The sequence below is a fragment of the Cyprinodon tularosa genome, unplaced genomic scaffold (assembly GCF_016077235.1).
Source record: "Cyprinodon tularosa strain WSP-4 unplaced genomic scaffold, ASM1607723v1 ctg481, whole genome shotgun sequence".
Lineage (NCBI taxonomy): Eukaryota > Metazoa > Chordata > Actinopteri > Cyprinodontiformes > Cyprinodontidae > Cyprinodon > Cyprinodon tularosa.
In genome coordinates this window covers 449,688-460,966 of record NW_024039209.1, presented here as the reverse complement: position 1 = coordinate 460,966, position 11,279 = coordinate 449,688, and the positions used below count along the sequence as shown (strand labels likewise).

The following is an 11,279-nucleotide window of genomic DNA, read 5'->3' as shown; positions in this document are numbered from 1 at the left end:
CAGGTCAGAGCTGACGGGTGGAGCAAGTTAAAGGGCTGTTCTATAAACAAAGCAGAGGCTGGAAGAGACTAGATGGTCTAGTCAAAGTCCAAACCTTAATCCGAACCTTGAATCTGTTGCCAGACTCAGTCCCTGATCCATGAGCTATTTGAAACTCTAAGACTGTGGAGACGTGCCTGAAGACCTGTAGCTGTGCTTCAGGGCGGCTCTGCGGAGCATTAATTTTGTGATGGGAGGGGGGATTGAATACAAACACAGTCATTACTCTTCACATTTGTATTTGAAAACCAAACTGAAAATTATTCATACTCTTCTCTCCTAATGTAGTCTAATATGGTGATGAAATCTTCGACCCTTTCAGAAGACATTGTACATTTTTGGTTCTATGCCTAGGTATGTTTCTCTTCATGTTGCACTTTCCCCTGGTGGTTTATCAGTTTGGACGGGATCCTGGTCCCTGACCCTGGCAGCCAGGCTGGGTGGTAACTCTGTTAACTCTGGCAGAACAATGATTGGTAACTTTCCCCACAGCTCTCTGTATTGACTATTCCTTAGGAGACTGGGCAGTTAGGAACAATCACATTGGTCTGAGTATTTTGTCTACAGAGCAATGGGACACAGACATGTGTGCTCAAAACATCTCACTCTGATTAAACATTAACCCTGAAAGGGAGGAGTCCCTGCACGTACATTCACAAAGGTCCATCCCTCTTTGCTGTTTGCTGTCGGGATGTGAGAGAAGCCCAACATGAGCTCAGGTGAAGGTGAGGCATGCTTTTATTTTGTCATTTTAAATGCGTTTGTGGCTTGGCTGTACATTTATTCTCATTCATACCCATCTGGGCTTTACAGGTACCTATTTCTGACTTATTTTCCTAATAATCTCAACCAGTTGCATATGATTAATGCTCTGATACAACTTATTTCATTTGATGAACTGATTCCATTCAGGGTTGTTGAAATACTTTCTGTAAATTCTGCTTGTCAGGCTCTTTTGTTTTTATTATACCCATTTAAAGCTCTGTACTACACAAAATTAGCTAAAGTGTACCCAGTTGTTTGGGCTTTCACCTTACATGAGGGTTAAAAAGAAGGTTTATGAGGGGAAAAGCAAACAGTGACCCATTAGTTGTCCAGAGGTGGCTGAGAGGAGTGACACTGATCTGCCGTAAGAGCTGGATATCCGACAGCAGCAGAGGTTTAATCCTTTGTAACTGTAACTGTCAGGGAGACAGAGAAATTTAGTTTCAACAACATGTTGGACTGTTAGATAAGAGAACAGCTGCAACTCACTGTGACGCTGCAGGCATTTTCATATCATCTCATTCCTATGAGAGGCAGGGAAGAGCCAACACAAATATCTACAGTGCCTTGCAAAAGTATTCAAACTAACTTTTCTCTGTTTCATCTCAAAACAAGCAACACGTTTGTATGTTTTTACTGGGATTTGATGTGACAAACAACCCCACAGTAGACTTGGGGATGGGTGAGATAGATGTTTGTAATAACCCTGTTTATTTGGATGCCCCTTAAATAAAATCTACCACAATCAAGTTCTTACAAAGGAAGTAAAAGGAAGATATTTCATCCAAATGTTCTGTGAAAGACTCTGAGCTTATGAAGAATATGGAGGAGATTTAGTTTGTAAAACAAGCGTTATTAAATCCTTTATCTGAAAATGGAAAGAGTACAGCACAGCTGCAAAAAACGAGCATCAATCACAGAAACCAATCAAGAAGTCCATGGTAGCTCTGGGGGAGCTGCGGAAAGCGACAGCTCAGTTGGAATTTTAAATACAACTATGTATTGATTTTGGGCAAATTTGGAAAAGATTTTGTTGAGGGGAGTGTTGGCCTAGTGGGTTAGAGGTGTGCGCGTGTGCTCTGAGAAGGTTGCAAGTACCTGGTTGGATCCCCAAAGCCTGAGCACAACCCTTAACCTCACACTGCTCCCCAGGCGCCGCACAATGGCAGCCCAATTCTCCCAGACAGGATGGGTTAAATGCAGAGGTAAATTTCTCCAGTGTGAGATCAAAACCCACGGGTGTTGGCCTGCTGGTTAGAGCAGTGTGCCTGTACTCTGAGAAGGTTGCCAGTACCTGGTTCAATCCCCACAGCCTGCACTCTGGGCTCCTGAGCAAAGCCCTTAACCCCTCTCTTCTCCCCGGGTGGCACTCAATGGCAGCCCACTGCTCCCCAAGGGGATGGGTTAAATGCAGAAAGTGAATTTCCTCTATTTTGGCAAAATAAAGGGATTTACATTACACATTAAAGTGACAAAAAAATGCAATTCAGTTCAATCCATCTTTTCCTTATTATTCTGTTAGAGTCCCGGTGGGGACCTATCTGCGGCAGTCTAAAGGGAAGGGGCGGGGTCACCCTGGACAGGTCGCCAGTCTTTCGCAGGGCAATGCAGAGACATACAATTCATGCACACACAGACTCACACCTAAGGACAATTTTGAGTTACCAATGACGGATTAAAGATGCCCCATTCATTTGACACTAATACAAACCTGCTGGCCAACATGCAGAACTTAATGTCTGATAGAAAACGAACAATGGACAGAATCATCCTCACCATAAAGGATGGCGTTAGCAGCTGTGGGGATGTCTTTCTTCAGAGAGGAAGGATATGCTGGTCAGAATGATGGAAAATGATCTTCCAGCAGGATAACAAACCAAAACACACCAGGAGCCTCAATGAACACTTAAGATTTAAGTATATATCTATTTCAAAATGGCCTAGTCAAAGTTCAGACAAAAATCCAGTTATTAGTTTGTTGCAACGTTTGAAAATAGACTTTGAGAGATGGCCTCTGTCAGATGTATGCCCTGCTTTGTGGGTTTTTATTTGTTGATCTGCCTCACAAAGTTACGCAACAGCTGGTCATGTACACATAGACATTATATACGTAGACGCCTCATTGGACGCTGGCCGAGGTGCCTTGAGGGAGGCCATCTTGGATCAGACCACAGTTCAGTCAGCTGCTGTCAGAATGAATAGGAGGCTCCTTCGATCTCATTATAATCACATGAAAGACGAGCCAGAGATAATATTACAATAATCTCTTACATCTCACAACCCTTTAAAAGACAAAAAACTAATTCTAAAATTACCTTTAAACTGAACTCAAACTGGATGAAATTTATGCAAAGTTATATTCTATATTCCTGTTAACACTGAAATTGTGAAAAAAAAAAAGAAAAAAAACAACTTTTCAGGGCACTGTATGACCTGCAGTTCTTTTCCACAATAAAAGGACCTTGCTCAGTGCTTAGCAGCAACTGTCCTGCACACACATGGTGTGAGGCGATGCTGTGTGTTTCTGAACTCAAAAACCTGAATCTGTTGTTTTGCTTAACCTCATCAGAACAACGTCACTCTGATCTGAATAGAGACATGTTTTAGGACACCAGTTCTCTAATGTTTTGCCATTTTTCCATCTTTCTAGAGGCAGAAAAAGACCCAAGATGACAAAACAAAGTCTAACCTAGTTTTATGGTGTTTCCCTTGTTAGTAAAAGTCAGCAGATATGTTGGTGGAGGCTCAGATACGACCCATACTGTAAAAAATGAGCTTTTACTATCAGGCAGACACAACCAGAGCCATAAGATCCAGTTATAAAAGCATATCTTTTCATGGCTGATAGGTAATGAGCATGTGAGCAGTGTCGAAAACACAGGTATCTATATTATGTAAATGTCATTATCCTCTCATCAGGAGATGTGCAGATAAGACTTTTATAAAGTAAGTTTTATGCAGTCAAAGTATTTCACCTCATGTGTTCTTAGTTTTGTTTTTTATGGTGTGCTGGAAGTCATCATGTTGACAAAGTAAGTCCACTTTCTTGTTTTCTGCATTCATTTTAATATTTTAAACTTCAGTGGTTCAGGCTTTGTTTAAAATATGTTGATTGATTTGGGTTATATTAATGAAGTTCTGTGCCAGAGAATCCAATAATCAGAGAAAGCAGACAACAGACCTGGAGAATATTTGCTCTCTGTTGTTGTATTTGTCTCTAAAGAAATGTTTTGGTTGGGTTTGCACAAACACTGCAGGGTTAAGGCCATATAAACAAGGCCTCTGGTGCAGAGGTAATTGCTGCAATTAAAAGTCAGGTTGTGCAATTAAAAAGCAAGTATAACTGCATGCAATTTTAACTATTTGGGAAAGTGGAAAATGCCATTCATTTGAACATTGATTGATATTTTACCCTGAAAATTGAAAAAGGGAATAATTCATAATTAACAATTCTTTAAAAGGGGGTGGGATATAAAAAAGAAAGATGTAGAAAGCCGCTGACATCCTGCCTGCAGCAGTTTTTATGAAAATTACTTTTTCTTATACAAGGCCAGATTAGTTGGTTCCCTAAGAGCGAAGGTAATGTCTAGAGACCAAGAGGGAATTAAAACCTTCACAGTAGTTTAAGCAAATTCTGTCTCACTGGTTTGTCATTCCACCATTTCATGGTTCCATGGGGGATTCAATTCAATTCAGTTTATTTATTTAGCACCAATTCACAACACAGTCATCTCAAGGCACTTTACAGTTCAACCAGATCATGCAGTCAGATTGATTAAAAGTTTTCTATCGAAGGAAAACCAGTTGATTGTATCGACTCATTGACTCGAAGGCAACCCCTCACACTAACCAGACTCAGTGTGAGCAGCCATCTGCCAAGGCTGACTGGGATTCAAGGAGACAGAAGCAGAGATAGAAAAATGAGCTGAGATACAAAAGACAACTGTAAACCAAGAGAGCACATCCAGCCAGTCACAGTCAGAGAAACAGGACTACACTTAAAAACAGGCAGATCTCGAGCATCTATAAACAAAGGTGTTGATGGCAGCAGCACAGCTGATATTTCTCTCCAGGATGGAGTCACAGCCAAACAGGAACAGACCAGATGAAGCTACTATGAGAAAAAGCAGAGAGCGTAACATTACAGATTGAACTACCAAATTCTGCAAAATGGGAAAATAGAGATAGAATGAAGCAGAATGATTCAATTCAATTCAGTTTTACTTTATCAACCCTAAAGGGAAATGAAATGTTAGCAGAGCTGCTTCAATGTGCAGCCAGCTTAAGCAGTTCAAATCTAAAACGATAACTGACTGGAGGCGTCAAACATGTGGGTTCCCTTCTCGCCTTATATTTCACAGGGAAGGTCATCTTTGGCAAACTGACGCTTAAATTATTAATTCCTGTGGAGACAAACATCAGTATTGGTTTAAATAACCAACAAATGACAATGGTTTAAAAGGTTCATGAAAACGCTTTCTCATTAAACTACCTTTACAAATTGGATAGTTTGGTTATATTACCCTCGAAGCACCCTTTAGTTTTGACTACTCTAAGGATAACTATGGTGCACTGAAAAAAAAAGATCTGTAAATAAGTCTGTATTTGTTAAATTAACTGTATTTAAGCTTAATTTAAGTAGGTAGATAAAATAATTTGTCAATGGAATCGGAATTTTACTCTAAAAAATAAGGTAATATCACTTGAAATAAGACAATGCAATTGTTTTTTCTTATTTTAAATGTCAATTGTTGTGTTCCATTGGCAAAGTGTCTCAATTCAAGAACTAATGCACTGATTTTAGGAAAAAAAATGGCTTACTTAGATCTCAATTATTCCAGTGTGTAATCTGTTTTATCTTGAAGTAAGAATATTAAAGTTCTCCTTTGAAGAAAACCCAAGAATGTTTGCTAAAGTTGCATTTTCCACTGTTGAAGATGGAGGTGAAACTCTGCAGAGCAGAATCCAACATGGCTGCCTGCATCTAGAATTCAGTGAATAAAGTAAAACTTCAGACTGTTTTCAACTCTTTAAACCAATGGCACAGGTAGTAGGGTTGTCAAAAATACTGATACAGTAAAAAAGTATTGATACTTAAACGCTGCATCTGGATACAATACTAAACTTGGTATAGTATTTCTACTAAACAGAGGTAATATCTGCATTTCTGCTATTGTCAGTTTTAGATTCTGGATCATTTGCACAAGAATTATGTGATTCTGTTGAAAAAGCATGTTCCATGTTGAGACTGAGAGAGATGCTGATGAAAATATTTCTATGGCCTTAACCATTTGTCATTTTTTAAACCCCATGGTACAGAAAAAATATAGAGCATCAAATATTTTCCAGGGAATTGTTGTAAAATCGCTCATTTTCAAAGCATTTCTTTTATTTTTGAAAGAATTAAGTGAGGGAAATACTTTCTCATCAGCTGTTCCAGAACCAGATCAAATAGCAGATATCCACCTGACTTGGTTCCACCTCAGTTTTAATATCCCTCTCTACTTCTTAAACCCGGCATTAGTTCCTCCTCTTTAGTTCAAGTTCTTCATATTTCTGACTCTGCAGGTAGGATATTTACAGCTTATCATCTTTAAACAGGGGCTTAATAATCAAATTCTGAACTTTATTGCACTTTAGGAGACTTAATTCACATAGTCACATAGCATAAAGCATGTTTCTTTTTTCTGCTAAAGGAAATTTACGTTTGATCCAAAAGAAGGAATCGATAACCCTGCCATGGTCATCACAGATAACTCAGGTATTATTAACTAAAACTGCAGCACAGCATGAAGAAGATCCACTCTTTATATCAAAGCATCTTTTCCTGTTTTTAATCAGATCCCTGCTGGACTCCCAGGCCACGCCTGTGTGCTCTCAAGAGAGAGGAGGGCCAGACGTATGGCTTCAACCTACGGATGGAGAAAGGTTGCAATGGACACATGATTCGAAATGTGGTGTCAGGGGGCATCGCGGCGCACAGCGGCCTGCATGATGGAGACAGACTTCTGGAGGTCAACAACTTTTACGTTGATGATGTTCCCCACACTGAGGTACCATCACTTAATCCTGAAGTCACCCTTGTTTTGATGCAAATTATAATTTCTATTATGATCTATTTGGGATTCAGGTTGCCAGGAAGATTAAGCTTAGCGGGCAGCAGTTATGCTTGCTGGTTCTGGATGGCGATGAGTATGAGCAGGCTGTGGAAAGGGGCCTGGACCTTCGACTGTTGTCGGGAAATGTAGCTGAAGAACCATGCAAGCCGCCCAGACTGTGCCACATCACCAAGCATCCTGGCTCAGGTCTGGGTATCAGCTTTACAGCCTTGGAAGGTAACTCATCTCCTGCCTATCCCATCAGGTCCAATGTTCAAGACAAGATTAGATAGCTGTTCTGTTGAGGTAGGCACAGAGATATAAGACTGATTCCTCTGTCTCTGCATTGAAGGAGAGAAAGGTCGCTTTTCAGTGAACCTGGTGAAAGGGGGTGCGGCTGAAAAAGCAGGAGTCCGCAAGGGAGATCATCTGATTTGGATGAACGGAGTAATGGTGTCCCACCTCACACACTCTGCCCTCAGTCGAATGGTTTGTACTGCTGCACTGGAAGGCTGTGCAAATACTGTTTGGCATTTCAGGACATAAATGAAATGTAACTTTCCATTTCGTTTTAGATGAAAAAATATGGAAATAGCATCACAATCTTGGTGATAGACAGTGAAAGCGAGAGGATCTACATGAAAAAGAAGATGCCCATTTTACCAGCCATGGCTGTGTCCCACAAGCTGCCCTTCAGAGCCAGAAAGCTCCACCTGATCTCTGGGCCACAAGGATATGGATTTCTCCTCCGACTGGAGAAGACGTCATCCGGCCACACATGTAGAAAAAAGGAAAAGAGATTCAAACCAACCCTCTTCGCCTGTTTTGGTTTAGATTGTTTTTATCTTAACAGATCATTTTCTGCGTGAGGTGGAGAGTGGCAGTCCAGCAGAGAAGGCAGGTGTGCAGGATGGAGAGATCCTGCTGGAGGTCAATGGAGAGTCGGTGGACTCGCTCAGACACGATGAGATTGTGGAAAGAGTGAGATTAAGTGGAAAGCAGGTCTTCCTCACCACCATCTCTCAGTCTGGGTTAGGATTTTACAACCAGGTGGGGTTCACTTTAGTCTCATCCTTCACAGGGCTTTTTTTTGTTGTTGTTATTTTTAAGCATTTCCTTGTAATCCTTTAACCTGGCCAAAAAGAAGAGTGACACATAGTTGGAAAAGGTCTTTGGGTATTTCATGTGCACTGTTTATTTGCAGCTTTGTTATTTCCAAATAGTGAAAAATGACTTCCAGGGGCGTGCTTTGGTGGCGCAGTGGTTAGCGAACACAACCCATGTAGAAAGGCCTTAGTCCTCGACACGGCCGACCCAGGTTTGAATCCGACCTGTGGTCTTTTGCCACATATCTCTACCCCTCTCTCAGACCCCCTTTCCTGTCAACCTACTGTCCAAAAAACTGCCACTAGTGCTGTAAAAACTCAACAACAAAAATAAGACTTCCTATCCCTTTGATTGTAAACAACATGGAAGTTCATATTAACTTTTTCTCCTGGTCTTCGGGAAATGTACTTCAAATATCCCAGTTTCTTTACCCTGATTATTATGTTCATATGGCATATGAACATCTTTTAGCAATTTGGTAATCTCTGTGCGGATTTAAAAACTGTTACTCTTATAGCTATCACGCTATCTAATATTTTATTTATCGTAACCATACAGATGAAACAACTTGATAGCTTTTGTGCAAATTTCCAACAACAAATCCTTCCTAAGGATCCATCCCCCTTGTTTTTTTTTTACCTACTTCATCCTGTTAGGTTATCTTTCAGGCAGAGGGTAAAATAAGTTTTTGTCCTGCAAAGGTCCACTGTCCAGATACATGTCAGTACAACATTGGGCCATTCCCTGTGTTAGGTGCACCCAACTGTACAGCTGATTATTTCAATTCAATTCAATTCAGTTTATTTATATAGCGCCAAATTCACAACACATGTCATCTCAAGGCACTTTACACTTTTCATTCCTATTAACTAATGTTTACCAAACAATCAAAGCCCAAAAAGCCAACTGGCTGCTCAGAATGCAGACAAAGCCACTATCTAAACAAGCCAATTACAAAAAATGCAAGCAAAGAAACGAGCAATAAACTCACTAAAAATAAACCCTGTAACCACTGAAATAAAAATAATTAACTGACAATCACCAGACTTGGCAATCAGAGACTTGCCAACTGAGCAACCAGCTAACCAAATTCAATGATATGAACAACAACCAATTAACCAACCAACAAAACAACTAACCAACTGACTGACAGACCAACCGACCGACTAACCAATCAACCAACTAACTAACCGACGACCGACCAACTAATGAACCAACCAACCAACTAACTAACCAAGCAAGCAGGCAACTAACCAACCGAATAACCAATCAGCCAGCTAACCAACCGACCGACTAACCAATCAACCAACTAACCAACCGATGACCAACTAACTAATGAACCAACCGACCAACCAACCGACCGACCAACCAACCAACCAACTGTCCGACCGACTGACCAACCAACCAACTAACGGACTGACCAAGCAACCAATTGACTAACCAACCAACTGACCAACCAACCAACTAACCAAGTAATGAACCAACCTGCCAAACAACTAACAAGATAAGCTGACAATCAACTGACCAACCAACAGTTCAATTAACCAACCAACCAATGAAACAATCAATGTAAAAAATTTAAAATGGCTAAAGGGTATATATATTACATTTTTTTTAAATATATTTCAAATCAAATAAAATGTTGGACAAAACATGATTGTAGCTCAGAATTCAAGAACAGATTTCCCGTTGTAATTAATGATGACATAATACTGTTCATCCTTTGTGTTGTTTTCCCCCAGCTGGGCCTGTCTCCTCTTCTGTTCTCTGACAGTGAAGCAGCTGAGATAAAACCTGAGAACATTGTTGACGTTCAGCTGTCTGCAAAGAAAAACAACGACTCATTGAGTCCGAAGCTCTGCAGAGTCGAAAGAGGTCCTCTCGGATATGGCTTTCATCTCGACTCTTTTGTGCAGAGACCTGGGACTTTCATCAGTGAGGTTGGACCCAAAACCAACATACACCAAAGCTGCATGCGCTCACAAGCAGGATAGGATTTTAACTGTAAGATGCCTTCACTGGCACCTTTTGTTCAGGGATGTTGACTTTTTTTTTTCCACTGTAGGTGGCTTCTGGAGGTTCTGGGCAGAGAGCAGGACTGGTTGTGGGAGATGTTCTATTGGAGGTTAATGGCGAAAACGTGAAGGAGAAATATCTAGAAGATGTGAATACTTTAGTGAAAAATGGAGGGAAATATCTTTCCTTATTACTTATGGATCGAGTAAGCTTTGACAAAAAGAACGAGAAAGAGAGATCAGAACCTGCTGTGACGGACAGAGAGGTGAGGGAATATTAAATCTGATAACAAATTTACTGTTATTGCTAACTATATCCTTACCATGCATTCCTTTTGTATCTCGGCAGGATGAAGACAATTTTGAGATTTCGATTTTATGAGGATAAACAGTTTTGAGGCCTTTTTTCAGCACCATGCACACTTTCTGGATATTATGAAAAGACCTGAAAAGGAGGATAACTAATGCAACTGTTGTCCCTCAGTTACCTTGACTAAAGGAGGGGATTCAAAGGCGATCCAAACAATAAAACCAACAACATAAGCTAAAAAGGAATCAGATTTCATAAAGAATATTAGAAGGAGTGGTGCCCTAGTGGTTAGGGCATAGAGCTTGGAATCCTGAGGTTGTGAGTTTGAATCCCACCCCCACAGACTGCCACTCTGGGTGCCTGAGCAAGACCCTTAATCCCTGATTGCCCCCCTGGGCGCCCCATGATGGGGATGGGTTAAATGCAGTGGTACATTTATCCAATGTGAGATCAATAAAGTTCAATTAATTAATTGAATGAAAGTACAGCATTTCTTTTCAGTGTTATAGTTTAAGGTGATATTGGATCTACTAAAACAGTTTATTGAAGTTTATTTTGGCTGAAGAATTGTGTTGCTGTCTTTCTGAGGCAAAAGATGCTCAAATAGTCACCAATGTCATAAAAACAATTCTATGAGTGAGAAAATATGTGAAAATGTTTTGTTTTCTGAAACTGTAGAAAATGATAAGGTGGTGGTAAGATCAATGCATATTTCTGATGCGATTTTCAAAATATAAATATCTTCAAGTTTATTTCGCCTGATAAAATGTATGATATGAAACTGATATAGCAACTGATATCCCAATTGTAAAACTATGTAAAAATTACAATAAAAAATTATTTTTGTTTCCAAAGATTCAAATTTTTGTACTTTATCAGTGAGTTTTAGGGGGTAACACCAATTCAACAGCTTGTTTTTCCTTTTGTTGCTACCAATACAGAGCT

The 11,279-nt window shown here is 40.1% G+C and overlaps 1 protein-coding gene across 1 annotated transcript; it reads left to right on the top strand.

Annotated features, from left to right (window-relative positions):
- The first annotated feature begins 6,411 nt into the window (after window positions 1-6,411).
- On the top strand, window positions 6,412-11,184 carry pdzd3b (PDZ domain containing 3b). Its single transcript, XM_038302069.1, has 9 exons — window positions 6,412-6,565; window positions 6,646-6,857; window positions 6,935-7,139; window positions 7,255-7,391; window positions 7,478-7,682; window positions 7,756-7,952; window positions 9,752-9,949; window positions 10,075-10,290; window positions 10,374-11,184. Exons 1-9 carry the CDS (start codon window positions 6,544-6,546, stop codon window positions 10,404-10,406), a joined length of 1,425 nt encoding a protein of 474 aa, XP_038157997.1. The 5' UTR covers window positions 6,412-6,543; the 3' UTR covers window positions 10,407-11,184.
- The last annotated feature ends 95 nt before the right edge of the window (window positions 11,185-11,279 follow it).

What these genes read in the sequence shown, in the direction of transcription:
- pdzd3b (XM_038302069.1), top strand. Translation starts at nt 6,544, where the DNA reads ATGGTCATCACAGATAACTCAG. An exon ending in GGTCATCACAGATAACTCAG is followed by an intron (nt 6,566 to 6,645) that starts GTATTATTAACT and finishes GTTTTTAATCAG; the next exon opens with ATCCCTGCTGGACTCCCAGG. An exon ending in GACGTCATCCGGCCACACAT is followed by an intron (nt 7,683 to 7,755) that starts GTAGAAAAAAGG and finishes TTATCTTAACAG; the next exon opens with ATCATTTTCTGCGTGAGGTG.